The sequence below is a fragment of the Magallana gigas genome, chromosome 4, assembly GCF_963853765.1.
Source record: "Magallana gigas chromosome 4, xbMagGiga1.1, whole genome shotgun sequence".
Lineage (NCBI taxonomy): Eukaryota > Metazoa > Mollusca > Bivalvia > Ostreida > Ostreidae > Magallana > Magallana gigas.
This window is the reverse complement of record NC_088856.1, coordinates 50913958-50940764: the sequence shown is the minus strand read 5'-3', so window position 1 is coordinate 50940764 and position 26807 is coordinate 50913958. Positions and strand designations below refer to the sequence as shown.

The 26807-nt window shown below is 32.3% G+C and overlaps 1 protein-coding gene and 1 long non-coding RNA gene across 2 annotated transcripts; both read right to left on the bottom strand.

Moving 5' to 3' along the window:
- Positions 1-2140: 2140 nt before the first annotated feature.
- On the bottom strand, positions 2141-3163 carry LOC136274370 (uncharacterized). Its single transcript, XR_010712675.1, has 3 exons — positions 2877-3163; positions 2475-2544; positions 2141-2248 (listed from the first exon to the last, which is right to left on the bottom strand). It is a non-coding gene; the product is annotated as an uncharacterized lncRNA (long non-coding RNA).
- A 3849-nt stretch (positions 3164-7012) lies between these two features.
- On the bottom strand, positions 7013-19276 carry LOC105342795 (paired box protein Pax-8). Its single transcript, XM_011449850.4, has 5 exons — positions 18710-19276; positions 18367-18409; positions 11963-12183; positions 11405-11792; positions 7013-7705 (listed from the first exon to the last, which is right to left on the bottom strand). Exons 2-5 carry the CDS (start codon positions 18377-18379, stop codon positions 7164-7166), a joined length of 1164 nt encoding a protein of 387 aa, XP_011448152.3. The 5' UTR covers positions 18380-18409; positions 18710-19276; the 3' UTR covers positions 7013-7163.
- Between the last annotated feature and the right edge of the window lie 7531 nt (positions 19277-26807).

Genomic DNA, 26807 nt, shown 5'->3' with positions numbered 1-26807 from the left:
CGAAATTTGTGTGACTTACATAAAATTGATAATGAAAATTAAGGCTTATAAGATTATTTTTCGCTTTCATTTAAAATTTTATTTCAAGTTTTCTTTAAGTGCCTGGCAGTATTAGAAAAACTATGGTGCTTCCAATGCTGTTATATCTATAATTATTGTTGTGTGGAGTTTTTTATGTTGTGTAAGAAATCTTTAAAAAGATATTTTTGTCGAATATTGGCATATTTGAGTTTTTTTCTACTGTGTGTGATTTTTTAAAAGAATATTTCATTGGTATACTTGTGTATTTGCTTTTCGATCGTGAGCCTCATATACTAGTATCTAAACATTTATGATTTGTGGGTGAATGGTGGGTGTTATATATAGACAGTGCGAGATCTGCATTATCCGCTTTAATGTATGTGTGAACGAAATGTGGACGAAAAATAGTTTATTAACAACTGGATGATCTTAAAATTATATGAAAAAAAACATCGAACTTGTACAACAATAAATGGTTGTTTCCATACGCACGCAGAGTTTGAATGAAGTTATTAACTTTTCTTGAACTATCCTAATAAATCAAAACTGCAGCTAAAATGCTAAATTATCAATCGTTTCACGGTAGCTGCTGTGCTGCGTTATTGTACATGTACATATGGCATATTAATATTTTAATTTTTAGTCGCCAGATAATTAGTTGATGTAAATGATACAATTGCTGTTACGTCATATTTTACCAAACTTTGTCAGCTTTACCTGCAAAAGAATTTACTCTACCACAGTTTAATAGAGGGGTTTATTAAATTTCTTAAATATGATCATATCAAATATTATTAATAAAGTATTTTCTTGCCATTTTTATGTAAGACATTTCCATATGAAATATGCCGAAGTCCATATTAAATCATGTTTTTTTCCGATTTCCGAGGATTATTTTAGATTATGTATGTTGTATACTGTGTATGTTTTTGTTTTTATTTTTTTTTATTTTCCGAAATCTTTTAACTTATCTGTTGTATAGATGCATCGATGACCACAATAAAACACACACACATGTATACCGACGTTGTTTACCATTCGTGTACTTGTTTTATCCCGGCTCAGGGGTTATACCGGAAGTAGCTGATCTTTATAATTGTCTTCCCTTTCCAATCTCATCCGGACCCACTGGCAACTTCTCGGGCCTTTCCGGGAGGCTCGGAAAAACACCTCGAATGTATTACTTTGGCGTCCATAAAAACCTCACACATTTTACGATCTGTTGAGATGTGAGCAATACTTCATTAAAGTCAACGATATACCTTAAAGGGGCATGGTCACGGTTTTTGGTCAAATTTTATTTTTCTGTTTTTATTATCTGCAATGCTTTAGGAATGCATTTCTAATGATCAAATGAAATTTGGGTGCCAGTCATTGAGTTTTAAGCAAGATACAGGGCTCATAATTCTTCGTCATGTAAACAATGCTAACGATTAATACATTCATTTTAGGTATAAAACTGGAATTTTCACTTCAACGTTCAAAATGTAAACAAACGCTTTGTTTACATAGCGAATAATTGTTAGTTCTATAACTCCCTTATAACTCATCAAATGACACTCAAATTTTGGTTGCTTGTTAAAGGGGCATGGTCACGATTTTGGTCAAATTCTATTTTAATGTTTTTATTATTAACAATGCTTTAGAAATGCATTTCTAATGATCAAATAAAATTTGAGAGTCATTCGTAGAGTTATAAGCAAGATACAGCGCTCAGAATTCTCTGTCATGTAAACAAGGCTCGTGTCCTGTTTTTGTTAATATACCAGTTTTAATATACCATATGCCGTTTTAAAATGCCCCTCTGAATCATCGTAAATATTAAAATCGGAAAAATAATTTTTGACCAAAATCGTGACCATGCCCCTTTAAAGGGGCATGGTCACGATTTTGGTCGAAAATTATTTTTTCGATTTTGATGTTTACCATGCTTCAATAAGGCACTTTTAATAGGCAACCAAAATTTAAGTGTAATTTTAAAGTTATAAGCGAGTTACAGAGCTTACAATTCTTCGCTATGTAAACAAAGCGTTTGTTTACGTTTTGAATGTTTTAAAATGAATTAGAAGAAAGACAAATCAGCTTGAACAAGATTTATTTTTTACGGGTATATTGAACCTATTGTTACAGTCTTTGTTTAAAATAACTGACAACAAAGATATCTGTATGGTTCGTTTATTCGTATCCGGACACAGTGACTTTAAAATTTGCAATGTATATTTAAGCCCTGAAATATCATAAAACAATAATATAATTTATATCAAAATATAACATTAGTACAATATATATGTATGTATTTCCATCAAGATAATATTTTTACATTATCTTACTATAATTGTACTTTAAACATTTAGTGGGAGGTAACTCTTATAATATACATGAATTACATTTCTCCAAAATAAGTCATAAAATATATTAATCAGATAAAAAAATATTCGAAAACACTTTCTCACCATTCTATGGGAACAGGCTCATAATACGTACACGGAATGCGTGGTGAAATTATATTGACATTGACTGATTCTGTAATATGAACAGAATAATTCTAAAAATATTTATTACTGAAATATAATCTAATTGATCTTATAAATGACCAATTTAATCAAATATCTGATCATCATAAAATTCTTATATACAATTGATTTGAGAATCAATTAATACTATAATAAATAAACCAAATATTGATCTTTATAATCAACACTGTATTCCATATAAAAAAATATCTTTTCATTCTAATTCATTCATACTCATAAGTTTGTGATCATGGACTGAATTAATGTTTTCTGCAATTTATAGGATAATCAATTTATTAGTAGTAAGTGTTATAGGATATTAGTATACTTAGTATAACTTACCAGAAAAAGAGCAAGGTCTGGTCCAAAATAAAATTACTTCTCAATATAAATATAGTACGTCTGTTCTGGTCAATGTCCAGACAAAGATTGTCAAACTTGGCGGTAAAACACATAAAGCAAAATATACAAACCAACCAAATTCAACCTGACACAAACAACCAATAAAAACCAAGATCACAAATATCCACTGACCAACTCATGATCAAGTACTGCCCTAAGGGTATATGTACATGTGTATGAATTAAAAGAGAGGGTGGATCTAACTTTTTTATATGTGAACTGTTTAGATGTATTAATTACAATAACTATGAAAACAAAAACAGAGCACGAGCCTTGTTTACATGACGAAGAATTGTAAGCCCTGTATCTTGCTTGAAACTCATCGACTGGCACCCAAATTTCATTTGATCATTAGAATGCATTCCTAAAGCATTTTAAATCATAAAAACAGAAAAATAAAATTTGACCAAAAACCGTGACCATGCCCCTTTAAGGTATATCTTACCCCTTTAAAATATAACACAGAAGCGACATGCAAGGCTGTCTAGCCAATACTTTTTTCAAAGGGAAGCGACTCCATTTTGTACAACATTCTAACATCCGGTGATGTTAATTAAATACATTCGAGATGTTTTTCCGAGCCTGCCGGAAAGGCCCGAGAAGTAGCGATTGATTGCTCTAGCCTTAAGATGGTTGAATGGTCGTGGCCATTTTTGGACTATATTTACTTTCTTTTGAAGAAGAGCTCTGTATATATAATGACAATGAACTTTATTCTCATAACTGAATTTACAGTGTAGAGAAAATACGTATGTACACACTACAATATATATAGTAGATGAAAATCATTGGTACAGGCATGATGAAGGGATAACAGATATAATTTAACCAAGAGAGCTAACTCTCTCAAATATAGTATCTAATAGTTTACAAATATTAGTAAGTTGGTTTATGTTTGTGACATTAAACAGTTTTTCAAATTTTACAACATTTTGATTTGTTATGAAATAATTTGGTAAACACATAACCCTTGAATTGGATATATATACATCAGTACATTTGAAAAGGTAGTGAAATTCATCCCCAATTCTATTGCAGGCAGTGCCACATAATTTACAAATTCTGTTTTCTCTTGGAATATTAAACCATCTACCTATCTCAATAGGTAATTTAGCATTACCAGTTCTAAAATTACAATATTTCTTACATAATTTTGTTGGCAAAGTCAATAAATACTTTTCAAAATCCAGTGACTTTTTAAAAATCCTATAATTTAAACCTTTTTGAGAAATACATGTATGTACCTCGCTATACCATGATTGCTTAAATTGGTCTTACTAATAAAATATTGTATACTTTAGATTTTAACCAGGGTATGTTTATTGTGTTTTGATACCATATATATGTCAATCCACATTGATTTAAAGTTTTCTTAATAGCATCGCGCCATGGATTATTATGCACGCTTTTAAACGATGGCTATGCTTAGTATATGTATAATAATAGACATTGCAGTAGTTTTACCCGTCAATTATGCCAAATTTCAATGAAGAAAAATACGTACAAAATTTGCTAAAAAAAACAAACGACATTAAAAGGTACCGCGTTATTTCGCCTCATGTTAAATTTCACCCCTGACGACGAGACGGGTATGGCTGTATTACAAACACATTGCTTTAAATAAAGGTCGAAATTATAAATAAACATGTGTACGTTTTGCTCGCTAATATTTCTAAAGTTTGCTTTCTTTACAATCGATGCATAGCATGCGGGTTGAATAACCCCAATCATTCGGGGGACGACCTTTTCCAAACATTCCCGTGATGCATTTTGGTTTGTTTTTTCGTTTGCCCAAAGAGAAATTATTTTATTTACTTTGAATATTTCTAACTTTGAAAGGAGACTGATTCTGCTGGTGTAAATAGGAGAAAGTCCATAACTTTCTAAGATAAATGATTTGTATGAAAAAAAAAATTGATACTGTAATTACAAAAAAATCGGACCAAGCAGCTTTAAAATTCTTCAATACATGAAAAAATTTTGCTGACAATTTTGAGTTCTGGAAATTGACTAATTTACCCCAGAAGGAAATCATTCTAACTTTAACATTAATTGATAAGGGGTATCTTCCAAGTTCCCCATATACCATAAAAAAGTTGTTAGCAATTTTTAATTGGGAACCCTCAAAAGTAAAACAGTTGGTTTGTTTGCCTCTACCAAATATTACAACTTTAGTTTTTTTTTACTGTTAACCTTAAGACGCCACTGTTCACAATATCTAGAAAAAATATTGAGTAAGTGTTGAAAATCTTCTGGATTTTCTGATAATAAGATGATATCATCTGCATACAATAAGACAAAAAGATTTGAATAAAGATTAAGAACTTTCTTAATGTTCTCAGACAAGCGTGACCAACCTCTGACATTGTTTGTATATAGATACTCCTCAAGATCATTTAAATAAAGTGAAAATAAAAAAGGTGATAAATTTTCCCCTTGTCCTTTGTTATTTGACTCTTCTTGTTCATTATAATTCTTGTTACAACAATACTGATAAAATGTAAACAGGTCATATAATTAAATTTGCATTACATCTTTTCTTATCTGTGTTTGTATTCAAAATTTTTCAGTATTCTCTAGGATTATTTGTTCTTATTATAAACTAAAAAGTTTTGTTTTTCAATTCTACTCTTTGCGTTACATTTGCTTTTTTCAACCTTTTTTATAAATTTTTCTTTCTCATACAAGTCACTTTTAAAAATATCTCCACCAAATTTTTTGTTCTACCTTTTCGCTTTTCTATAATTCTGTCGAGCATTCTTACAATCCAGAGTAAACCTTGGTTTCTTATCTTTGACATTATATGTAAATATAGGAAAATATCCAAATTATAAAGCTTTAAAAGCATTTGAAATTTGTTCTGTTTATAGCTTTTAAAGTAATTCTTATCTCTTAATTACAATGCATATGATTTTGCAAGAGTAATTAATACTTATGATTTTATTTTAAATAATTGTACTTAAAAATAGAACACTGACTAGTTGACCGACGGTTATTTGTATAATACATGTATTATTATAAAGGTCAATCATTGCAGTTTGAGTTCTTAATACAAAATCGGAAGAAATACTAGAGGCCCTGGGCCACATCGCTCACATTAAAATTAACATTAGTCGTAAATCTGAACAAAGCGACTTTATAAAGACAAAAACAAAATATTAAGTATATTTTGTTTAAAAAGATTTTCAAATTTTTTTTTTTACTATATATTCATTTTTTTTTTATCAAACCCTGTTGCTGATTAATTAATTGTTTCAACAATTTAGAATATCATAATCTTTCTTATGATGCATTAATACATGATAATAATAATTCATTCGTTGAAAAGAATATTTTTACAGATTTTTCACATATATTTTTAAATTGAATTTTAAACCTTTCTAGAGAATCCAGTATTAATGTGTAGCTTTGGGTTATATTTTGAACAATTTAGAATGTTTTAGAGGTCACAGTTGGAACAATTAAAAGTCTATACTCAAATAGGATTATTGCATAGTTATATAATTATATATTGTAGCTTTGCAGCTTTTAAGAAGATCTTAAACTTTTGCATATTTTCCTCTCCTGCGGCCTAAAAATTGTCCAGAGGTCACTGTTTGAACAACTAAGAATCAACAATACGGCATCATAAAGTATGGAATTGGATTTCTGGAGAAGAAGAAATTTTCAAAGTGTTTATTTCTATCTACTTCTACTTAAAAAAACAAATATGTGGCCCAACCCTTATGATCTGATTTGATTTTACCAAACTTGAATATATACTACTCTAGGATGCTTCCATATAAGTGTCAGACATTTCTGGTCAAATGGCAAATGGAACTTGAAAAGAATATATCTTTTTTAAAGATATCAACAATTTTAAGATGATGTGACCCTTAACTTCAACAAACTTGAAACCTCTTCGCTTAAGGATGGTTTAAGCTTATTTTGGTTGAATATAGTGGGTCTGTAGATGAAAGAGTCAAAGAAGTTTACATACAGACGGAGTCTCAAGGAGAGACTTACAGACACACAGACGGACTTCGAACAGAAAAACTCACCTGAGTTTTCAGCTCAGGTGAGCTAAAAAGCAATGACAAAGGCTTGGACATGTTCTTGAATTTATTTCTAACAACTATTATCAGACATTTCGATCTGGGCTTTACATGTACTACATAAAGTACATGTACCTAGCTCTATACACATCATCACAAACACAATGTACATGTATAATTATACAGGAAAGCTCTACTTCATGTGTAGGGAACTCTGTAACAGATGAGAATCAAAAGATCGGCTGTAGGTCGATGCCTTTGAATCTGTGTGGGTTAACAAAGAGTTTGAGAACGCCGATAGTCCATCCGGTAACATACACAATCGAGGGATGACGTAAGGTGTGACGTCATGACCACGTGATGTCGCGCCAAATCTCGCGTAAGGATGGTAAAACGAGGAATATAAAGCACTGGGCGAGTGTTCACGTGCAGCTTTGGAGCTAATGTTTGTTAAACAAGTTGAGAAATAAGTGTCGTGGCGACTTCTGTGTTTCAGAAAAGTTTCATTTGGGCTGTCGTCAGTTTTTTCTACAGGGTTTTTATTCCCATCGACATTTTCAGTAGTTGCATTATCATAGATGTCGTTTGCACAATGCTGTGGACTTGTTCTGTTTCTGATGTTCGCGGAATTCACGGACCTGATTTTTCCCGCGAGACTTGGGAATCTTTCCTCTATCTTGAATTCATCATCGTCATCTTTGTTTGATTTTTGCCTTTCATTGTGTTTGGAAGAACCTGCAATTTTGAATTAAATATTTGTTAGAGTAAAAATATAATTGGTTATCCATGTTTAACCATGGGTATTTGTGGTTTTACCCCGGGTTGTGCTCCACTGTGAAACCTTAGGCGTGACGTCATTTTATTGTTCTCGTCAAGGGTTAATAGAAATTCAAACCAGACTTGTTAACCAATCAGAACTCGTCTTACAAGCCACGTAAGAAATATTGATAACAATCTTGATGAGATTAGACATGAGAACGTTTGAATTATTTAGGCTCAAGTTTTATTGGCAAATATTCAAATATGATCAATGAAAATAAACGTTGCAGTCTTATTAAATTGAATGCTAATTCGTAATCATGCAATGTAATAGGTCCAAAATACGTATTCCATAAAACCAGTGATGAATATCTACTTTTTGTGCATATAATGATTTTGTTCCTAAATTACTAGTACTTGGCATTTTCCGGACAATTTTTTCTTTCAAAACATGATTAAGAATAGTTGATCATTGGGTTTTTTTTAAGATCCAGAATTCTTTGATTAATTGGAAAAAAGATACTAGGACTAGGTGCAAATGAATAAAATTAAGATAATCGCAACGCTTTTTAAAAAATAAACTTCTACAGGATTATTAGCGAGGGATGTACATGATGTTTTGTCAGTAATTTTCCGATTACACCTCAGCAAAACACATTCATTAGTAATCGTTTGCACTAGAGCTTCTATAAAACTGTCTCCGTGAACCTCATTTTAAAGCTTAATTAATTCGATTTTATGAGGTGGACGAGTACGCAATGCAGGAATATTACGTTTGAATTACACTCCAAATCTATGTATAATTTCATGGTGTAGATGGGAAAATGACGCGTCAGAATTCATAAATCATTTTCATAATAAAAATATTATTTGAAAGAAAAAAACACACCTTCGCTTGATTTAGCCCGGTAAACAGTTTAAGATGATCAGCGAACTATAACTCTTCTTTCAGGATAAAAATAATTGTGAAAAAAAATTTAATATGCCAAAAATTGAATGCCGTAATCATGCAAAACAGCAAAGCTCCTGATGCGGAGGGCCTTTTGATGTAATGATTTCACACAGTCGCGCTAGTAATTGCTTATCCCCTCATCAGTGTATGATAAACATTTAATCACCGTAACGCGCCCGCTTTAATGGCGTGCGACGAGATAATTGGCCATTGCATTTCTTTGATTTGACTCCTGAACTAAAGTCTTATTTGGTATGATGTAAGGGGCCCCTTTTTTATGGCGGTGCAATGCGTACCGTGTGATGTGAGAACATCAAAGATGAGTATGGTAAAACTGGCAGGAGTTAAGCGGCCCTCGTGCCTCCACGATATGCCTAATAATCGTAGCGAAACGAATTTCTAACGATCTAAAGAAAAAATGTCTCTTTTGATGTTTCTTTCAATAACTTTAAAGGAGCAGTTATGATAATATTTTTAACAATAATTAATCGGGATTTTTTTTTACCCCAAGAAGGAATTGTCCCCAAACGGTTTAAAGTTTAATGGGCAAAATTCCATTACCTGGATTAAATTCAAAATCTTAACTTTTGTCAGTGAATTTGTTACGATCTGATTTCCTTTGGTCAATCAATTCGAGTTTGAAACAGATGTTACCAAAAAAGTGAAAAAATACTTTTAAAGAAATGACGGTACATTAATTTTTCAGATTCTTTTGCATCTGATATAATAAAAAGAGAACCATAAAAATGAAATGGTAATCCCTCCTTTTATTTACCCCCAAGGTCATACCCACCTGGGAAAATGGGTCAAGTTACAAAGGTTTTTGTTCATCTTTCAAATATGTAGCAAGAGCTAAGACGGTTGATGCCCTCAAAGAAAACATTTACTAGTATTCAAATACTATACACTATAATGTGACCACTACTTTTAATGTATAAACATTTTCTGCCTAGTTAGGCATACTATTAATGAACTTTTTCTTTTACATATATTACAATCATGTTAAAATGAAGTGAAACACTAAAATCAATTGAAATCCAAGACACAGCATGTGCAAAGCTCTGCCTGAATTTTGCTTGGACAGTTAAAACTTGTCCGCCATCTCCTTAAGGAGGCTGGGTGGTCAACAGTTTAACCATTAGATCTACCTTATTTTTTTTTTTAGAAATGATTTCTTTAGCTATAAAGTATTAGTTAGTAAAGAAAAAAAATTCATAAATATATTCAGATTAAGATTTGGATGTTTTCCTTTATATTTATACAGAGTTCTTCTTTTTAAGGTGGAATATCACACCTGGAAAAGTCACTCAAATTAACGGGTAAATTATTTGATTATGACAGATATAATGATAAATAAACTGTACATGTGTCAAATAAGCAAAAAAGCAATTTTGGGATAAAAAATGAATATCTAATAAAATTCAATTCAGTACGTTACAACCCTGCAGGACTCGAACTCGGATGTACATGTACGGATCACGGCCCGACACTTTATCCACTCGGCTGTGGAGTAAGTTACATGTTTTCGTCGATAAAATACTTGAAATAAAACGAGATGTCGTTTCGATCAGAGGTCAGCCATTTTGTGAAGATGTGTTATTCAACCTTAAAGAGATTTATACAGTCTAAAAATGGTCACGAGCACCACACTCACTTAACATGCAACCCAGTACCCTCTTATTAAAGTGCGTACACCATTTAAAAATATCGACACATCACGTAATTATACTTAATTTACATTGAATAAAACAGGTATAAAATATTTCAAAGATTTAAAGCAATATGAGCTGTATTTTTAAAATTTTATTTTGCTGCAAAAACCTTCTGGGGTGATAAGTCTGCATGTAACTTAAACTTGTATGATAAATAAGATTTGTAAAAATCATTAATTTTTGTCTGAAGAAAGATTTCTCTTCTAAGGAATATATAGCAGATCAATTTTTGTACAGGACGACAGTAATTCAATTTTGCTTCAATTAAGGCTTCTAAACGTTTTTTTCCCACAAAAATAAGGCTAACAGAAACTTAAGAACAATGGTATTTTGTCATTTTAGAAGAAAATAACATTAACTTTTCGCTACAAAAAATTTCAGCATGAAATTTGCAGCTCATATAATTGCTAATGTTTCAGTATGAAAGAACTTCGTATCTTATTCTCGGTTTATAAAGAATATAAGAATATTCCTTTTCTTTACAGAGACATCTCTTGTTCTTTAACTTAATTTAATATAGACACATACTGTATTTTAAAATGTCTTCGTGGGTAGCAAAAAAAAAAGGGGGGGGGAAGGGCCCACTAGCCGCCAACATCAAAAACCTCCAACCAGCAACAAGACATACATTTGCTTAAGATAATGTCAATGGACAAAATTCGCTTATTTTCTCGTGCTCATGAATAATTCATATCTAGTTAAATTGGCTGCTTTATGCTTTTGACAAGAATATCTCACCAATACTGTGAATCAATACTTACGTACTAGTATAAATCTTTTATCAAATGCATGTTTTCATAAAATAATCGTCGTTTTCCTGCCCTTAAAACCAATAAACTTCGCTATCTCATTTGTGTATTCATAGTAATGAATATTCATAAAAGGGGGGGGGAGAGTTAGCACAGGGTCAGTAAGTGTATTATGCGAGACCGTAGTTGTCCGATGATAAAAGATGACAGACCGTTTCTCCAACTTAAGGATGTATTACTAGTAATATATTATTTCTTTTACCTTTCCCTTCTGTTTCCCTTTCACAGTCATCGCTTTGCTCGCTGTCTTTCCGATCATCGTTGATTTGTTCCACAAGTTTCGGATAAGATAAACCTGGAACAGCCAATGAAAACCCGTTTGCTTCTGGGCAAGGCGGTGGCGCTATGCTTGGAACTCCTTGGTAGCGACCGAACATAGACTGGTAACCCAAAAGGTCTTCCGCATTATATCCTAATGCAAATGTCCCAGAATTCCTCAGGATCCTATTAATGGAGCTGACACTTGGAATATTCTGTTCGTCGCAAATTCCAAGCGTCAGAAGCTGGTCTCTAATCTCCCAAGCAAAGCTGCCCGGATGTTGACGCTTTATGTCCAGTATGCGTTTAATGATGTAGGGTGTTGCAACTTGCTGATGGTGAAAAAAAAAATCAGTCATTATGCCTGTATCTGGATTTAAGATTTTAATACATGTATGTAATATGTCATTGATCACATCCTTAAATTAACAAAATTATAAAGATAAGATTTATTTTTAAATTTTCATCCTCCCTTCTATTTTCTATCAACATCGGAAGTTACCTTGGGCTTACTTCCGCCAATAGATCCGGGTTTGATAGAGCCAGTCTCGTAGTATCTCGTCAAAATTTTGCTGACACAGCCATGTGACACGAGAAGTTGGCGGGAAATGTCGCACGGCCTTACCCCCATGTGAGCGAGCTCCACAATGCGACGTCTGACGTGTTCTGGGAGGGGGCGACCGTTCACAAAGACTCCTCCCAGCTGGTTGACCCCAGTTTGACCTGAGAATAGAATTGTTATAACTCATTTATTGCATATACATGTACAGTATGTATTGCTCACTGCTTAGACTTGGCAATGATAATTTTTTGATGGTTATTTTTCGGTGATATTTTTGTAATCACGGGATACAAGTTTGATTACGCAGAGTTTTAAATATATATAGCCTAACTATAGTTAAATCAAATCAAATTAAGAACATAAACAGAGAGATTATGTTTGGTTTTTTTTTTTGGTTTTTTAAAAAGCGAAGGAAAAAAATATTAAAATCTCTCTCTCTCTCTCTCTCTCTCTCTCTCTCTCTCTCTCTCATTCTCATCACTGTTTTTGCAATAGATTCCATAATTTGTAAACATTGAATCAAATCTCCATGAAAAATAATATAGTAATGATAATAATGCTACTTATCTTTTCTTTTGACTTTTCTATGAACTGATAAGTTTTGTATCATAGATATCTTTCAATAAATAATTCATTTACGTATTTGATATTTGATATCATCAGTGAACAAAACTCATAAACTGGATCATATCAATAAAATCAAAATTATTCATTTTAATATTAGAGTAAAATCAATTAGATTGGTAACCTTACAATTACACTTCTAATCAATGAATGAAAATAATTTATGTTGTAATATCCGTAATGATAATTTTAAATGACACATTGATGACTGGAAAAAAACCCTTAATATTAATTGAACTACTTTTTGATCATTCAACATTTGCATCGTAGGAATACCTTTAAATTATCAAGGTAAAATTATTAATTTTTTTTTATTAATTTTGCTAATAGATTTTATGAGTAATTATGTGGTGCCAATAGCTGTTACTCTCTCGGTTGTCAAACTAATTGAATTATTGCAACATGTGTTGGTCACGACATCGCGCATGCTTATCTAACCATAGCGGCTCTTATTTGGAGAACCATTAACTATTAACAAAGAAAAAGAAGACGGAAAAAATAAATACAATTTCTTTTGAATATGATTGTCATCATATAAAGGCCAACAATTTCTAGAAATTCACCGAGCACGTGTTTCTTTAACATCCTTATCAAGATTGGGGACATGATTATGAAAGTTAACTGAGCAGTTTTCGATAATCAAACGACTTGTACCGGCGACAGACGCACGAACGCACCTTACCCCACTGTAAAGGATCCATGGTCTCTAGCGGTGTACTCGATAACTTTCTAGTTATTACACCGTTGCTGAGGTGTAGTCAATTTTTATGCTTTTTTGAAAGCATATTTTGAATAACTACATGTAATTGCCGTGTGATATTTGAAGTCCTATAAAAGCTATTCATTCCAATTCTTCGGGTCATGAGTCGATATTTTGAATGTACCTTATCATTTAAATTGAAAATTAGAAAAAAAATTATATATTTTTAAGTCTGATTTTTTTTGTCGGCCGAGAAGACGTATAAATTTCAGTGATCACAGAAAAATACGAGGTTTTTTTGTTCCCTCAACTGATAAGAAACTCTTTCAACTCTGGCTTTCTTCTGTATCCTCGCGTTTGAAAATTACCGAATCTTTGATACAGAGCATAGTGTGTGTCATCTAATTCGTCAACAGTTTTTTTTAAAGGAGAAGATATTGCTTTAAAGAAAAAAATTTAAAATAATTGGCCGCGAGTGACAATGCATCAATAGGCAGAATTCAAACTTCAGATCTATTCGGAAGAATTTCAATACTTGAAAAAAAAACCTGTCTTTGCACAAAGAAATAAATGTTTTGTAAAAATTTAGCCAGAGCACCCCCCCCCCCCCAAAAAAAAAAAATCTTTCAAACATATGAGAGTGTACTATAGACATATTTTAGATGTAATTATTGTAAACTATTTTAAAGAGATTAGGTTAGGTTTTTGAAATCAAATTTATGTTGTTTTTTTTTATTAGTCAACAGTTGAAATGAAAGTTCCACGCTTATGAGAGAACAAAGAAGGAATTGGGAAGATTTCTTTTTCTTGTGTAAGCTTATACATAAAATATAAATAGATAGATATAAATAGTTATAAATAGATCAAAACTTCAACATGCTTTGTGCACATGGTACTCAGTGATTAACAAGTTCCTTTTGATTCAAAAGAAACGACTTGAGAATGAATAAAATCTGCAATTGTGGGGACTCAGAAAAATCCATTGGGTTAATTTTCACGTTTAGATCACGGTGTAAAAAACATCCAGAATAAAAGCACAAGCATTCAAAACGCGATACACGGATATCTAGCTCTGATATCTACAGCTGATATCTAGACAGGAAATTTCTCATTATTTCAGATTTCTGGAACCCACTATTGCTTCTCAGAACCGAACGTGTTTCCTTCAAATCACTGCTTTTAAAATTCTCTTTGATTAACAAGAGACAGACAACAACTCGATCTAAGAGACAACATGATCAAGAAGATTCCATTGTTTCTGGGATGACCTTCAAAAGACCTTTAAAATACGCGGATGAATATGCAGCTCAAACAGTAAAAAGACTAACAGAATTCTCCCAAACATCAATGTATTTCAGTGATTACTACTACAATGTAGTATATATTGAATAGACAGTCTGTAACAATTAGCTAAATTTGACGTTGAAATTTTGATGAAAGTTAACTTTTTTCTAATGGTAAAACTTAAATTGAGTTGAAAATCCTCTAATGATTTTTTTGGGGGTCTTATTCCCATTTGTCTCGCGTGATATGAATTTTGCGGTCGAGAAGCTGAAGAAATCAAGTTATGCTGCTTAGCAAAACAACCCCCTTTGAATTGATTAAATCTATCAGAATATGTAGTATAAAAATCGGACTTGCTTCCTATTTAATTATGAATTTAAATCAAAAACTATGCAAATATTTAAAAATGAATAATAAAAAAGTGCGAAACGAATGTTTGTGGGTTTTGTTTTTTGTACAGGCATACATGTACGTACCGGATACGCGTAATACTGAACAAATATTTCTGTACCCGTTCATGTTTATTAAAGATTTCTTACTAGGTTAATTGGTATACTTTTCTCGAAATAAAAAATGAATATATATTCACTCTACGTATAATATAAGGTAGAGGAAAAAAATTATTTTGCGAAAAATATATAAAAAGTCAGTTGCCTGTGCTCACAACTTTAGATATTGTTATTAAAAATAATTGTATGCCAATATACTGGTCAACGATTCGCAGAAATTATGTTCCTCAAATAAATCTACTGTTATATTCACACCATGAAATAAAAGTGAAATAAAATACTGTTTTATCAATTGATCTCCGCATGCTTTTCTTGAATCTATCTATCTTTTTTTCTTACAGTGGAATGAGTTTGAAGAAAAAAATTCCAATCAATGTTTTTCTATTAGTTACATGTACATTGTAATTGATAATTTATTTACTATTGAATCAAAACAGTGGGTATCAAACAATTTAGACTACATATAGAATTCATATAAACGAATGTACCTAAAGAAGTTTAAATATAAAATTTCAGTTCATTTAAATGTAGAACATCCTCTTGTTAAGATCAATTTGATTGGATCTCTAGCTAACACCTTGGATCAATAATTCTGACAAAAAGCCCCTTTCATTTGTTTTTTTTCCATTCTTTCTTAATGCTTTATATCATTTTTGGGGAGATTTGTAAATAAATGATGAAAAGCAAAGCTTTTAAATGCCTCGTTAATAAAAACTGCATGTTATTGCCTTCTTTATATTCTGTTGATAATTGGCATTTTTACTAATTTTGCAAGAATTATTAATCAAAAAGCGAAATGGCGTGTCTTGGTCTAGGAACATTCATTTCAACATTTGTGAAACTTTTTCAAGGACATCTTTTATTTTAAAAGAGTTATACAGTTTTATAGATTTCTTGCAAAATCTACGAGAAATGTGTGTACATATTTTCAAGAGTAAACAAACAAAACTTTTAACAGAACTTCAATTAATCCCAATATTCCTTGATGGTCATTTTGAATTTTAAATTGTTAAAATTAGAAGAATTTTGTGAGTGTTTGGCTTTTTTGTAGGGTTATTCTTTTTGTTTGCATATTCGATTCGTTATCATATTTATTTATTTATTTATTCATTTATTTCAGTTAGTAAGTAATGTAATAGCATTTTTTTGGAAGGGGGTGTTTTGACAAAGAAAAATTTGGATCTAATAAATATTTCAGATATTTGTAATAAGAAAAATCTATAGTTTCAGCAAACTTTGATTTGATGTTTAAAAATCACAGATTCCGTGTCTCTTTTAAAAATATATTCCATGTACATTTAATGTCAAATATACATGACTGAAAAATTTTCCAATATCGAATAAATCATTTCTTTAGACGAAATCCCTCTCTGTATCGGAAATGAGGGAAACACAGCGGGGGAGTTAACAGTGGAGTGGAGCCCTGATTGATTAATTAACTAAATATCATTAATGTCTTGTATTGACAAATTAATCGATCAATTCGTTATTAAACGGGATTCTCATTTTTGCTTCTTCGTCAGCGTTTTTTTTTCTTCTTCATTTCTCTCTGATATTGTGTATGTATACACGATTTAACAAATGTTTAAATCTGTGATTTGACAGTTATTGTGATAATAAAGACATGCATTTTAGAAATGTTGTAATTCTGGTAGACACTAATTAATATTGCTCTTTCGTCACTCCTTTTTTCCTGAACTTTTTGCTCTGAATTTATATACAAGAAGAATTATATTGGTTAATCTAAAGTTTTCCTCCTAAATTATTAAATAAGACTTGAATTCTCAACTTTTATTTCTTCCCAAATCAGTCTTCAATGTATATTTAACATCAAATTGTCATATGTCTTTATAAACCTCGCAAGAATACATCGGGCGATTAAATGAAAAACTCGATAATTAATTTTTTTTTCACTTTCTACTCATAATTTTTTTATTACTAATGGTATAATAGCCGATTGTCAGAAATAATTCAACTGTATAATATTTCTATTTGTTTTCTGTCTTGTTATAATCCAAAGTACCCTTATTATATAACAAATTGACATATTGTTTACTTTATAAAAAGACCCCCCCCCCTAAGATACACGTACTGCATGTTAAATAAACAATAGAAAACTGCAAGTTCTAATCTTTCTTGCTACAATGTTTTATCAATATTTGATGGGGACTGAATTTTTTCACAAAATTTAATTTAAAAAATTGAATTCGGTGAAATTGAAATTAACAAAAAGCAGAGCAATTCTTGAAATTCAGATAACGGTGTAAAAGAAGGGATTTGAAGAAGGTGTTAAAAAGTTTGAAATAAACGCTTGACCGTAACAATGGGGCTACCTGTAATGTCCTGGTGTACGGAAGTTAAGGTACAAATTGATATCATCCAAAGAAACTACCATTTAAAGCTACATTTAACGCCGTTTGTCGATCATTTTATGTTTAAATGACAGCGTTAGTGTTCGCCCCATCTCGGCTAATGTACCCAAAATATTCTCATTATTTTCAATTTGATCGCCTTGGACTATCTCACTATTGAAAGACCCATTTAAAATATGTATCTAAAAAAATTGGAGAAATAAAATTGAGAGAGAGAGAGAGAGAGAGAGAGAGAGAGAGAGAGAGTTTGTTAAAAAGTTACAAATTTATAGTTTATTATCGTAAACGTTTATATAATGAAAAGCGATTTTTTAAAGTCCTTTAAAAGGTCATTGTGATAATCAATCAATCGATCTTTTAATGCATTCTATTTATCGTAGGGATCTCGGTATCGATCATTTCCAAATCATTTTAATAATATTTGACGACAGAAATATGATTTTTATCACTTGACTCGTTAATTACGTTGTTAGATTAATTGATTTAAAAGAAACTATGAAGTTACTACAGTAGTTTCATTTAAAAATAAATTTTCGCTTGGATTCAAGTATGTACGATGCATCTAACTACGAAATTCTAAGCTACACAAAAATCTGATACTGTATATGAAATATAAATTCATTCGTTTTTTTGTTTTATTTTTTGTTTTTTTTCAACCGATGTACTTAATTTTCTTTACCGAACCCCCCGCCCCCAACCTTTTTTGAAAAATTGAGGTTATCCTTGAGAATTAAATCAACATGATCAAAATATCATCTGTTTAACGATGGTTAATTCAGGTAAGAAATTAAAATTGAAATATTTGTAGTTTATTACAATAGACTAAGACTTTTACTGACTGGTCACAGTACTTACCCGTATGTGGCATTTTCTTCTATAACGAAGTCAATAAAAATGTCTGGAATTAAAAAATAAATAGCAACTTGAGTATGAATCGAATACTTCTCTAAACGGCACAAAAAAGAAGGAATTTCGTCAAATTAAAATATAAATAATGACAAATAAATAAAAAATTGATATGTAAAACTTGAAGAAATAATTTTTGATACTTTAAAATTCACAAAAGAATAGATGAGTCTCGGTAAATAATAAATTTCGATGAAAAAAAAAGATTATAATATTGAGGAGTCATTATCTTTAAAAAAAAAAATAAAACACATCAAAATGTTAAAAAAAATAACTTGAAAAAAAAAGTTACCGTGGAAAAAGTTCTCTGTGCCCTTGGACACGACTTTCTTGTGTTCCCCTTACCTCGCCTGAAGTAATGTGTCGGGTGTGAGGAATTCTGAGTTACTTTTAGTCACGGTATTTCAGACTTCAGCTATCGTCTGCTTCGGTCACGTGGTATATCGTACTCCAGGCTACCGTAACAACGCGCGTGCCGTCATGTTCACGTCACCTGCTTGGCACGTCAGGACCAATCAAAGTCCCCCGATCATTAGAGCCATAATTGGTACATCCTCGTCTTAGATTAAACACTTATATCTCCAAACCGTTTTGTATAAATAATTGATGACCGTCTTTTGCAGAAATTCGTCGGAAAATCGAATCAAGACAGTTAAATTAATGATTTATCATGGAGGGCAGATGTTTTTCCCCCGTCCAGCTCCCGTGTACAACTATTATTGCGGTATTGGGTAAAATAAGCGTCTACTGCGGCGAAATAATGCGCATGAAGGAGACAAGTAACCTCGTTTTCTTCTAACCATTCGTTTCCTTTTCGGAAATAAGATGTAACTAGCGGCGTTAATCAAAGGCAGCCATGATATCTCAATTCAGACACCCTTGGTGTTAAATTACCCGAATCAGCCGATCGACCATCAATACATACCAAGCTACCGTCACGCGCCCCGAACGCACCCTCAACAACAAAATTTATGTTCATTTGGCTTTGATAAAAAAACTTTCCGTTTGATAATTTTTTTTCATTTTCTTCTTTTTATGGGACATTTAAAATATTGGCCTTTTATAAGTGTATAAGTTTGGGATATGCTTTAATCTCTGGTAATCCAGGGTGGATATTTTGTTGCGCAGGGCTGTAAAAGAGCTGTTTTCGATCGCTAATCCCCGGATGCGTAACAAGTTTCAGTAAAAGATTTTGTGTTTCAGAATAACGTTTCCAATAAGCATTGCGGAAGTGTAACCAGTGTAAACCCTTTCTCCTACAATTACGCACTCGTGCACCCCCAATAACGGTCAACCGGGGACAACAGACGAAATGGAGTTAGTTTAAGGGGTTTTTCATGCTGATATGGTGAGGGGAGTGATAATGATGTATCAACACGTCAAACAATCATCATTACAGATCCCAAACAAACAAAAACTCTCTGTGACTCCAGACTTTTGACGGTGTTTGCAGTAATTCCGGAAAAGTCGAGGAACTAAATTAAAAAGCGCACACACATAAAAACCAATAAAACAAATTTACATGGAGTTCCGGCGATTTTTTTCTACATTCCATGAAGGATGGGGGTGGGGAGGGGGTTTTAAGATTTATCTTGCTTTCCATACTGAACCAAAGCCAGGGAAACGCGGATTAAAGTTGGACTCGGGCACCCTTGCCATGTGTGGCAGTATTCCCCTTACGGTGTTTTTATAACCTGATAATTTCCTCATTTCGTGCGCCGATTTCGTTTAAAATTTGTGCAATTTTATACCTCCTGATAAAAGTATGTATTTGAATATGAAGCACAATTACTGATTTTAACGTGCATTTAATGGCCCCTATAGCTTAAAGACCGAAAACGGACATCTTTTATAACGCCTCTCGGATTTTAACGGCCCTTCGTCGGTGTTTTGGGGGTATTTCGGGTGATGCATGGTACCGACCTGTCATCGCTACCTGGTGGTCGCGTTCGCATCAGCCAAATGAAGGCAGGACTAATTACAGCAAAATGGCGTCCGCTGACGGATTTTATTTTGAGCACTTAATCCCACTGTTGCGATTTCAGGTCAGCTCGGGTTAACATTCGTGACTCATGACGAATTTTTGTTTTCCAAATGGTTTCAAAGTTAGTCACTGACATTCAACAGAAACATAAGTATGATATTCACGCTGAATTTGTTTTTACACATTTATGTATATTATACATGTACAAACATACTTGACATACGAAAACGTCATCGTCTCCCTTCACTTTACCTCATGCAAAACTAAACGAAGGGGTAATCCTTTTGGACAGAAGTAACCCGCGTTACATGTACCATTTATCTTTGAGAAATTAATATTCCGGGTTTTTTTCATTAATATTTTTTGCAAACACTTAACATTTTTAAACAGGTGAAATTTTATTTCTTTCCATAATTTCCCATAATATCAGACAACACACTTAATGAAATTCATGTTCATATACATGTAAGTCAGTTAAAAAAAATACTATTGTATTTTTGCTCTCATCACACCCAGTCGGAGTGAAGTAGAACACAGATAGAGAAATATTTCTGTTAATTAAATTCAAATTTTCAAAATTTTCAGCATGAAATACTGAACAAAAACTGTTTTGGTTACTCAATATTGAAGACAAGGTAACTTATAATTTTGTGGGCAAAGTTATAAATGATAACACGCTATAGTAGTCATTTACTTATCATACATTGTATACTTCTTTTAACTGTAATGGTACCGGTACAATAGTGTTGGAATGAACGTTGTCATTTACTATAATTGTTATACATTACTTTACTTACTGTACTTTATTAATACTTGTTATACATGTACCATTCATTAGCATACCTTTCTCTCGTAATTGTAATATTAATATTTGTAAGAATTTAATACATGTCAGTTCTAGGCTATAGGTTCTGTTATATTAAATTCCGTTCATATATTCCTGTTTTCAAGTCACAACTCTATGCTTTGCTGTTTGATCTTGTTCTGTTAATCATTAGATAATTAATGGATAACAAATTCGACGCAATTTCAGACGAACGTCAATTAAAGTTCAATAACTCGGGGAAATTTCTTTATTAATATATTTTAACTTCATAGGCATTAGATTCATTGCTTAACTTTTGGAGTGACTACAAAATAAATGATTGCATCTAAATTATAAATACGCCGAGTTTCTAAATATTTAAAGGCTAATTAAAAAAAAATATATGTATGAAAAAAGTAAAAAGGAAGTAAATATGAAGAAAAAACTGCCCATGATATGAAGCTTCAAATGCCTCAAAAACAGAATAAAAATTAGTTGAAAAACATTGCATCTTCTTTTAAATTCTATAATTTTCTAAAATCCTGTAAATTCTTTTTACAGGGGGGGGGGGGGTACTTATATAAGTGTTTGCTTTAATTAACATTTTAAATGTCTGATTTAGCTAACAAATAAAAAGTCCTGTTTGCTGTGTACTAGTATGTACTATAGTACATTTAGCACGTGGTACAGGTGAAAACTTAAGATAGTTTTTTTCTAATTCCACATTTTCAATCTCTGTAACATCAAGGTGAAATTGAGGGGAAAAGACAGCATGATGAAATCAATGTATAAAAAAACTTCACTGGGGCCCTAAAGTCTTTGTACAATATTGCCGTTTTTTAATAATCAAAGGATGCACGAATAATAGTATTGTGTTTTTATTGACAGCATTAAATTCGGCATCGAAACTCATTTACTTGAGTTTAGACTTTGATCATCATTGGGACACCCCGTAAAATTAAATAATTCTGAATAGGTAAAGAAGTCTGTCATGCATTGCAAAACACGTCATAATGTCAACACTGTGATTTAACGAATGGGCGTAAAGTTGCTTGTTTTTTGGAGCCAGCTCGTATATATATGTACTCCGTAATTTGTACCACAGCCTCCTGCGGTTTGGAAATTTGTTTAATATTCCATTCGGTTTTAAATCTCTTCCATAAGATATTTTTGTGTTTGTGTAGAGACTACGCTTTATTGCGCCCTGTTAGAGGACAAGTGTGAAACTGATGAATCGTCTGCTGGGGTTCTGCATTACAGACGACATGAAATTGAACTACACTGATAATAACAATAAATTGTGCAAGTTTTGTTTCAAATATTGTTCCAAATAAATTAAATACATTCAATTTTTCTATCATAAATTGGTTTTCTTTCATGACATTTTATCTGGTAAGAAAAAATGGGCCATATCTATGAATTAACACTGAACTGTGTCTCATATCTATTTCAACTGTTCTTAGTTTACTAATACACCTACGTTTGCTTATTTTTTTTCCAAATGAATTCAAATTAATTGAGTATAAAAATTGAAACATATTATAATAGATGAAGTTCTTTGGTTCGCTCTGAAATATTTTCTGGCCCATGTAAGCAAACGCTTCTGTCATCAATGAAATAACACAGAATTAACAATGATTTTTTTTCTTACACATGTACATATGCATATGTGCATATACACCGCGTCCAATCAAAACTTCTTTTATGTAGTGACTTGACGTAACACTTGTTTGAATAGCATTAATTTTCGAACATGGTCAAGAAAAAAGGGAAACGTTACTTATAATTAATAATTCAATGCAAAATCAAATTTTTATATATCGTAACAGAAAAGAAGTGTTTGTTCCAAAAAGACAAATTTAGATGACCATAAAAAGAAAAGACATATATTCAATTGAAACCAGCCAATCAAAATTCAGCATTATATCTTCTGCGATAAAACAACGGTACTTGATAGTCAGTTAACTTTGTTTTTTATTACACACTTCTCTTTGGTACCTTTATGAAATTTTTTGATTGAATATCCCGTCGGTTTTCGGTTGTCGCATGACATGATACCCTGTTACTGTCGTAAACTTGCAAAGATGGATGCAGACTGATCACTGAACTGATCGTGTGAAAATGCATATCAGCTACCGCCAACAACACATTAAGCTGCCTGCACTTCAATTAGGATTTCTTAAAGCATCTGTTTGCGATATTTTTTACATGATTAGGTTCAATTTCTGGGCAGCCCTGCGATTACGGATGACGACCGCTTTACGGCATGTCGTGACATTAATGGTTACGAGCCGAATGGACGGTTGAAGGCATGTCGTGATGTTAATGCTAGAATAACACCTCCGGGTTCTTTAAAGGTAGAATAAGCCCCGTTGTTGGATTATGTAATTATAACGTTTATAACAATCAAACAAAGCCATAAAATATTGGAGGGGCGGTTACTTAACGAACTAAGTCATTGATGTTCTTTATTGCTAACGCTCTCGAGCGATAGCAACTACGTTAGTCTTTTTCACTGGAATACGCATGCTTGACTCCATAGTAGTGGATTCTGGGAATACTGCACTACTGTAGATAAACTGTTACATTTGAATTTCTTCACATGAAGTTTTGTGTTTTATTGCAAATGTCAAAAAGTAACAGTAGTTTAGGTCTTATGATGCAAAGTTATTTCAAATATTATAATAAATAGCTAGTTTTATCTTAACTACCATAAAGCTCGGAAAACATCCTCGGATAAGTTTTCCGAGCTTGCCGGAAAGGCCCGAAAAGATAAGATTCTTACAAAACATTATCAATGGTTCTTGAAAATTTTCACCTCGAAATTGAAATTATACATCAGATACATAATGATTAAGGCACAGTCAATGAGCTATGCCATTGCGACGTGAAGCCAACTCTAGATTCACAATTCTAAATTGAGACCCCACTCCAGCACAATTCTAGTACACCACTGTGACTTCCTATTGTTAATTAATCGAGTCGGAAATTTAAACCAATGTTTTAGAAATCTGCTTCTAAGTTTATGATGGTTACAGCGCTAGCTCACCAATCTTTTTAAAAAGATAAGCTTGTACAAATTAAAAGAAAATAAGTTTGCTAAATACAGATGACATGTATACCATCGCGGTAACGTACGTGTACACTGTATCGTTAAAAAATCTCGTAGAATTTAAAACATACTGAATTTTTCTTAAACAGAACTTGTAAAATCTAGCATTGTCGAAATCGCTGAGCATGGAAATATTCAGAAATATGGTGAACTTTTACGACGCGGTGTTGAATGGCATGGCTTCTACCGCAGACTTTTCTTTACCATAAAGTCTGTGTAAACCGACCCACCTTTTGACGGCCGTCCATGGCCGATGCTTGCAGGTCCCCCATTGTTAAATTGACATTTATTTTGCGGATTAATATGGAACACATATACTAGACCTTTTTTCGCTGTATCTTACAAAATAATTGAATAGTTTAAGAATACCTATCGTAAATGCATGTGACTGTATATTTAGTTAATTGGTCTTTACGTTATAAACTTCGGAATAAGCCCTTGAGAAAAAGAGGGTTAAAGAGGAGAAATTTCAACAGATTTGAAAGATAAATTTGTAATTTTCCAAAATTAAACTGAGCCAGAAAATGATTCACGGAGAGGAAATGTGACAAACGGAGGTCCCTTTTCTGTCCATTATAATAACAAGATGGGAAATCTTGATAATATTTCGGCCACTTTAGATACCAACTTGCAAACCTTTTCAATAAATAATATAATATAAATATATTTTTTTCAAAGAGGAAGAGCGTCCATTTCCATCGATCAGTGGAGCGTTTTGACAACTTTATCAATTACTTTTATCGCCGTATAGAGCGCGAAAAAATAAAATGAAGATTTGGAACTAAAACATCTCCATTGTGTAGGCAATTTATTCTACGTCAAGGTTTAAGGAAGATGTTATCAAAAAGAAATATCACTGAATGTGTCTTCGCCAATCTGGTAGCTAAGTGGTGACCCTGCATAAAAAATAATTTTAATAGAGAAAATAGATTAGGACGAAATGAAGACGTCCAAGTCGCAAATTTATGTACTGAAAAAAGATTGAAATTCTCTTTTGAATGAATTGGGGCTATGTCCGATTTGGTCCCCAAAGTCGTGAAGATACTGAGTATCAAAGAGAAACAGTGGCTAGATAGTGACACAAACCCTGTATTTGTTTAAGTCTTAGTTTGAGGAAATTTCATGGCTTTAAAAAAATCCCTGGGGGAGGGGGGAGGGGAGGGGCGTGGGGGGGGGGGGGGGGGGTTGACGTGAAAGACATCCTGATAATAACAAGGAATGTTGTGTTAAACTTCAGATGGATACCTCGCAAATCTATAATGATATGGAAAAACAATATTGAATAAAGTAGGATTTAGTAAAGTTTAGTAGGGATAACTTAATCCAAAATATACGACTTGTACATATAATAGATCAAAAACAAGAATTTAACATATTATTATACAAAGATGAAAGATTTTTTTTTGGTATTTGAGAAAGCAGAATGGTAACATTTGAAAAGGATATATGTTGAAATTCAAAAGATGTTTAAAATGTGAAAGATAACGTATTTTATTTTCTTCATATAAAGTTAACAATAAAATGTTTTTTTTTAAGTAATTCATGCGGGACCTGAAGCAGAAAATAAAGTTATATAACCTGCAATAGCTGTTGTTTTTTTATTGTCGCAGACCTATAACTACAACACTTATTTTACCCTACTCTAATGTCTATGGTACATGTAGCTGCCAGGGATGGGGCCCTAAGCTCCAACCTAATACAGAAAAGTAATAGTTTTTTAAATCATCTCGCAGGATGACACATTCAATGTATTTATAATAATAGCAATAGACAATAGAACAAAAAGAAAAAACATAAAATATCTGTATGACATTTTAAGTATATTTGAAATACATATTATAGAAAATATAAAAGTATACGTATATAACCGAAAAGACTATCTCATTTAAACAAATATAACATGATGGATTATTTTCTTCCTTGAATTAAATGGTGACGTTCGTTTAATCATATTCTTATATTTGAAAAATCTCTTTGCTGCCACAGGGGATATCATCACACATCTTACAGAGTCCTCGTTTTCCCCTATAGCAGCTCCATTGGAGAGACAGAAACCTTCCAGTAGCGTGGAGTATGAAATTAATTCATAATTTAAAAATACATGCAAAAGAAAAAAGAAGATATATAAAGACTAGACATCCATAAGATGTATATTCAACATAACCGTGGGTTGTTCACGGGTAAATGACTGTGTACAATGATACATGTAAACGAAGACAAGGGTTTTCTTAATTTTAAATACAATGTATATTGGCTATTTGTAGACTGTTCAGTGTCCACTGTCCAGCCGTACAATACGATCTTATAACTGATATTGGGTGGTAGCTAGCGTCTCTGTCCCAAAGGCGAGTTACGACCTGTGGTCTGCGGATAGAATTAGTCTTATGGTCATAAAATTCAAGAATTTTCCGATTTTACAAATTGTTCCGGAGCCTTTGATGTTGAGAGCAGACGTTGCTAATCTTTTATCCGGATTAGGACCGAGGTGG

Bases quoted from the DNA above. Each gene is read 5' to 3' on its own strand.
- LOC105342795 (XM_011449850.4), bottom strand. The intron at 11,793-11,962 runs GTAACTTCCGAT...TTTCACCATCAG, and splicing joins TTGGCGGAAGTAAGCCCAAG to CAAGTTGCAACACCCTACAT. The intron at 7,706-11,404 runs GTAAAAGAAATA...TCAAAATTGCAG, and splicing joins AAGGGAAACAGAAGGGAAAG to GTTCTTCCAAACACAATGAA.